This window comes from Poromitra crassiceps (genome assembly GCF_964638095.1).
Source record: "Poromitra crassiceps genome assembly, contig: HAP1_SCAFFOLD_102, whole genome shotgun sequence".
Taxonomy (NCBI): domain Eukaryota; kingdom Metazoa; phylum Chordata; class Actinopteri; order Beryciformes; family Melamphaidae; genus Poromitra; species Poromitra crassiceps.
In genome coordinates this window covers 149,001-155,000 of record NW_028152240.1, presented here as the reverse complement: position 1 = coordinate 155,000, position 6,000 = coordinate 149,001, and the positions used below count along the sequence as shown (strand labels likewise).

General features: G+C 41.4%; 1 protein-coding gene and 1 pseudogene across 2 annotated transcripts in view; one reads left to right on the top strand and one right to left on the bottom strand.

Annotated features, from left to right (window-relative positions):
* Positions 1-6,000, bottom strand: part of LOC310800842 (intermembrane lipid transfer protein VPS13C-like) — a 103,293-nt pseudogene that overhangs the window by 34,542 nt on the left and 62,751 nt on the right. The window lies entirely within an intron of this gene.
* LOC310800844 (putative nuclease HARBI1) lies at positions 876-5,870 on the top strand (the record flags this gene model as incomplete). The annotated part of the gene is made up of 3 exons (XM_083664745.1): positions 876-967; positions 1,193-1,307; positions 5,018-5,870. The coding sequence occupies 3 exons, from the start codon at positions 876-878 to the stop codon at positions 5,432-5,434; spliced, it is 624 nt and encodes a 207-aa protein (XP_083520871.1). The 3' UTR covers positions 5,435-5,870.

Below are 6,000 nucleotides of genomic sequence, written 5' to 3'. Positions count from 1 at the left end.
AATTCAGTCACTAGTTGTTCATAAAGTGAGCAGCAGGTGCAAAACAATCGTTAAATCAACAAGCATGAGATGGCAGATGGCAGCATAGAATCAAAAGGTTATGTGTGAGATCAATAGCCTACTTGAATGTGTATTTTTTCTTTTCATTCTAAATGTCATCACCTTGTTTCTTCTGATTTATATTTCAATTCAAATACATGTCACTTGTGTTACAATGAGCTGAATTAAAGTTCAATGTAATGCAGTGACCCTGTTCTTATATCAGCCTTGATCATTCTCATGAGTCTTTCATCTTTTTTTTAGATTTCCCTATAGGCTACATACGTGCACTGCCAAGAGTAGCAGCAGTGTTATAAACCACAGGGCCAGACTATATTAAAACATAAACACACATGGCGTCTTTCATTCAGGCTAGCAAGCAAAACTGCTGTCTGTCTGATCCACTGAGTCTCACCCATTGATGTCTCACCACAGACTGTAGAAAGAGATGCAGGATAGCTAAGCGAATGTGATTGGATGAACATTTGACGCTAGGCCAATCAGAGGCAGAGAGGGGCGGGTCATGCCTTTTTTTCATCATGGGAAAAAAATATCGCAGCCCTCAAAGGATCCAATTCACACTTCCTCCTCCTCCCCCTTTGATCACATGACTCAAATTCCCCAACTCCCCTCCTCCCCACACCCACACACACACAGTCAGTATTCATGCAGCAGGCTGCTGCATGAGGAGAGAGAACATGCGGTCTCTCCAACACAGAGAGAAAGAGGAGCCCTTTTTGCACTGAGAACACGCGATACTGGTGTGAAGAAGGTCCGCCATTAGGAGCTCTCTGTCCTTTCTTTACACAACAAACCAGAAGGAAAGGAGGCATGCCATGAACCGACCCAATGTCGACGCACCGGCCTACTACAATCAGAATGGGTGGCACTCTATTGTCCTACAAGCTGTTGTTGACCACAGATGCTGGTAAGGAGCAGGGCATTTGTGCTAAAACAAAAATCAACAAGATGGCCTTGCTAACTTTGTACTTTGTCACTTTAATACTCTGTTTATATCTTGTATTAAGTTGTAAATGTATTTGTACGTATTGTGTTGTCTGTGTATCTTATATAACTTGTACACCAACTACACCAAGCCACTTTCTGATTGTGATGAATGATCTGTACGCGTCTTGTCTTTTTGTCTCTCCAGCTTCACACATGTGTTTGTAGGTTGGCCTGGTCGCTCTCATGCTGCTGAGGTGTTTTCCAACTCGCCCATCTACAGGAAGGCCGAGGAGCAAGACGGGTACCTCTTCCCACGTGAGGTAAATACATATGTACCTCATTTTACAGTCATATTATCTGTAGATCAATCAATTTATTCAATTCTTAAAACTAACTTCTTTCTCTCTCTCTCTAAAAAAAAAAAAACTAACTTAAACTTTACCACTATTCCTTCCGAAGTTGTAGTTGTCATAGATTGTGTTGCATAGTTAATTGCTCTATTGCTGAAAAAAATGTGTTATTGTAAGTCGCTTTGGATAAAAGCATCTGCCAAATGTCGTAATGTAATTTCACATGTTGGACATCACCTGGTAGAACGTGTGCCATCAATGCTTAGTCCTTCACCCAGCTGACCCGGGTTCAAATCCAACCTGCAGTCATTTGCTGAATTATTCTCTCTCTCTCTCTCTCTCTCACTCTCTCTCTACACACTTATGCTCCAAATAATGCTTTACTTCTTAAGACTAAGACAACGTCACTTTTCACATGTAATAATCATACAGGGTATGATAAAACACATACATGTAAAAATCACAGTGATACTGTGGCATATATCTGTACAGAGCTGACACACCTTACACCTTTCTGACAAACTTTCTGACAAAACTGTGTGTGTACTGCTACACGTATTTAACAGAGCTGACACACCTGACACCTTTCTGACAAAACTAACTGTGTGTTTACTGCTACACGTATTTAACAGAGCTGACACACCTGACACCTTTCTGACAAAACTAACTATGTGTGTACTGCTACACGTATTTAACAGAGCTGACACACCTGACACCTTTCTGACAAAACTAACTGTGTGTTTACTGCTACACGTATTTAACAGAGCTGACACACCTGACACCTTTCTGACAAAACTAACTATGTGTGTACTGCTACACGTATTTAACAGAGCTGACACCTTTCTGACAAAACTAACTGTGTGTTTACTGCTACACGTCTTTAACAGAGCTGACACACCTGACACCTTTCTGACAAAACTAACTGTGTGTTTACTGCTACACCTATTTAACAGAGCTGACACACCTGACACCTTTCTGACAAAACTAACTATGTGTGTACTGCTACACGTATTTAACAGAGCTGACACACCTGACTAGAGGTCGACCGATTAATCGGCCGGCCGATTAATTGGGGCCGATTATTGGCATTTTTAATTAATCGGCATCGGCCTGCAAATTTTTTTTTTTTTTTTTTTTTTTTTTTTTGGCAGGCCAGGCCAGGCCAGGCCACCGGGCATTTGCCCGATGTGCCCAATTATGCAGTCCGCCACTGAATGTGAGTCTTCTCATGCACCCATGAGCCTACTGTAACGTTACGTTTCCTCAGTCACCACCATCTTCTGCAAACACACTTCTCCCATCAAATGACAGCAAATCTAAACAGTTACATTATTATTATTATTATTATTGTTAATGTATAGAACAGTGCATGAATGAGTTCTCTGACATACTGCTCTCTCGCTATAGCCTACCAGTCACTACTGAAATCTATACCGCATAACCCAATGTATTTTTCTATTTAATAAAAAGAATAATCAAAAACATGTTACTGTACTGGCTAAGATAACATCTTATATTAGATGTAGGCCTACAGTATAATGTTATATTCGATTTTCAATGTGCATGAATGGATAATGGAAATCTAGGCTACTAGATTTCTTTAAAAAAAAATACCAACAGAAGAATATTGCACATTTTTTGGGGGCGCTACCCACACGTTTAGCTGTGTGTTTCTCATTCCACAAATGCACAATCCTTACAAGTTGTACCCCGTTGTAAAGGTGACTAATCAGGCTTCCAACTCTATAAAATACAATACCAATTGGTATTATTAAAGGGGAGAAATAATCGAGCAAATTAACGTTTCCAAACTTTTTTTGAGGAGTTTATTTTAATCGTATTTTATCGAATGAAAAAAATAATAATAATCGGCATTATATATCGGCCATCGGCCGCCCTGCTCTCTAAAGATCGGCATCGGCATCGGCCATTGAAAAAGCAATATCGGTCGACCTCTACACCTGACACCTTTCTGACAAAACTAACTGTGTGTTTACTGCTACACGTCTTTAACAGAGCTGACACACCTGACACCTTTCTGAGAAAACTGTGTGTGTACTGCTACACGTATTTAACAGAGCTGACACACCTTACACCTTTCTGACAAAACTAACTGTGTGTGTACTGCTACATGTATTTAACAGAGCTGACACACCTGACACCTTTCTGAGAAAACTAACTGTGTGTTTACTGCTACACGTATTTAACAGAGCTGACACACCTGACACCTTTCTGAGAAAACTAACTGTGTGTGTACTGCTACACGTATTTAACAGAGCTGACACACCTGACACCTTTCTGACAAAACTAACTGTGTGTGTACTGCTACACGTCTTTAACAGAGCTGACACACCTTACACCTTTCTGACAAAACTAACTGTGTGTGTACTGCTACATGTATTTAACAGAGCTGACACACCTGACACCTTTCTGAGAAAACTAACTGTGTGTTTACTGCTACACGTATTTAACAGAGCTGACACACCTTACACCTTTCTGACAAAACTAACTGTGTGTGTACTGCTACATGTATTTAACAGAGCTGACACACCTGACACCTTTCTGAGAAAACTAACTGTGTGTTTACTGCTACACGTATTTAACAGAGCTGACACACCTGACACCTTTCTGAGAAAACTAACTGTGTGTACTGCTACACGTATTTAACAGAGCTGACACACCTGACACCTTTCTGAGAAAACTAACTGTGTGTTTACTACTGCTACACGTATTTAACAGAGCTGACACACCTGACACCTTTCTGACAAAAGTAACTGTGTGTGTACTGCTACATGTATTTAACAGAGCTGACACACCTGACACCTTTCTGAGAAAACTAACTGTGTGTGTACTGCTACACGTATTTAACAGAGCTGACACACCTGACACCTTTCTGAGAAAACTAACTGTGTGTACTGCTACACGTATTTAACAGAGCTGACACACCTGACAGCTTTCTGACAAAACTAACTGTGTGTTTACTGCTACACGTATTTAACAGAGCTGACACACCTTACACCTTTCTGACAAAACTAACTGTGTTTACTGCTACACGTATTTAACAGAGCTGACACACCTGACACCTTTCTGACAAAACTAACTGTGTGTGTACTGCTACACGTATTTAACAGAGCTGACACACCTGACACCTTTCTGAGAAAACTAACTGTGTGTGTACTGCTACACGTATTTAACAGAGCTGACACACCTGACACCTTTCTGACAAAACTAATTGTGTGTTTACTGCTACACGTATTTAACAGAGCTGACACACCTGACACCTTTCTGACAAAACTAACTGTGTGTTTACTGCTACACGTATTTAACAGAGCTGACACACCTGACACCTTTCTGACAAAACTAACTGTGTGTGTACTGCTACACGTATTTAACAGAGCTGACACACCTGACACCTTTCTGACAAAACTAATTGTGTGTTTACTGCTACACGTATTTAACAGAGCTGACACACCTGACACCTTTCTGACAAAACTAACTGTGTGTTTACTGCTACACGTATTTAACAGAGCTGACACACCTGACACCTTTCTGAGAAAACTAACTGTGTGTGTACTGCTACACGTATTTAACAGAGCTGACACACCTGACACCTTTCTGACAAAACTAACTGTGTGTTTACTGCTACACGTACTTATACATCTGCGTTGCTCTCTCCACAGAAATCCATCACTGTTAACGGAGTGGAAGTCCCTGTGCATCTAATCGGAGACACAGCGTACCCCATCAGGAAGTGGCTGATGACGGGCTTCACACGCGACCACCTACTCGCTGAGCAGCAGAAAGCCTTCAACTTCAAGCTGGGCTCGGCGATGACGGTGGTAGAAAGTGCATTCGGACGTCTCAAAGGTCGCTGGAGGTGCCTGGCCAAACGAAATGACATTTCTACCTCCTTTGTGTCGGATGTTGTGGTCGCCTGTTGTATTCTACACAACATCTGTGAGATCCATAAGGAGCACTTCTTACCAGAGTGGAACACTGAGCATCCAGACCTCCCTGCTCCTCACAGTGTTGCTTACTATGGTGAACATGAACTGTCTCATGAAGCTATCCGGGATGCTATTATGTCCATTTTGTAGCTGTTTACACACGTCAGATGTCAGACCAGACAACAACAAACATGTAGGCTGTTTACACACGTCAGATGTCAGACCAGACAACAACAAACATGTAGGCTGTTTACACACGTCAGAGGCCTGTACTACAAAGCAAGATTAGTGGTTTAGCGAGGTAACTTCAGGTTTAAACCTGGTTTGGCCGTACTACAAAGCAAGTTAACTTCTTACCGACATATATTTCCATAGCAACTTATGCTTCACACTTAACCTGGTCCGCAGCAGGTTAAGTTGCAAGGATAAGATTAGACCTTAAATACACCGCCCACGAACCAATCAAATCAGCAGTTTGGAAAAATGGCCAACCCCTTTCTGGACGAGGAAGGAGCACGAATTGTAATGTTGAATTAACCAAGGACTAAAGCCTTGCACTTGTTGCAGGCTACATTTTAATTAAGCCCTACTTACCACTTTGGAATATGTTTTTATATATTCATTTTTGTGCTCTCAAGTAGCCTAGATACGTTGTTTGACCCCGCTGATCGATTGCAGCTGAATAGTGAGTGGAGACATATCACTAAACCGGCATA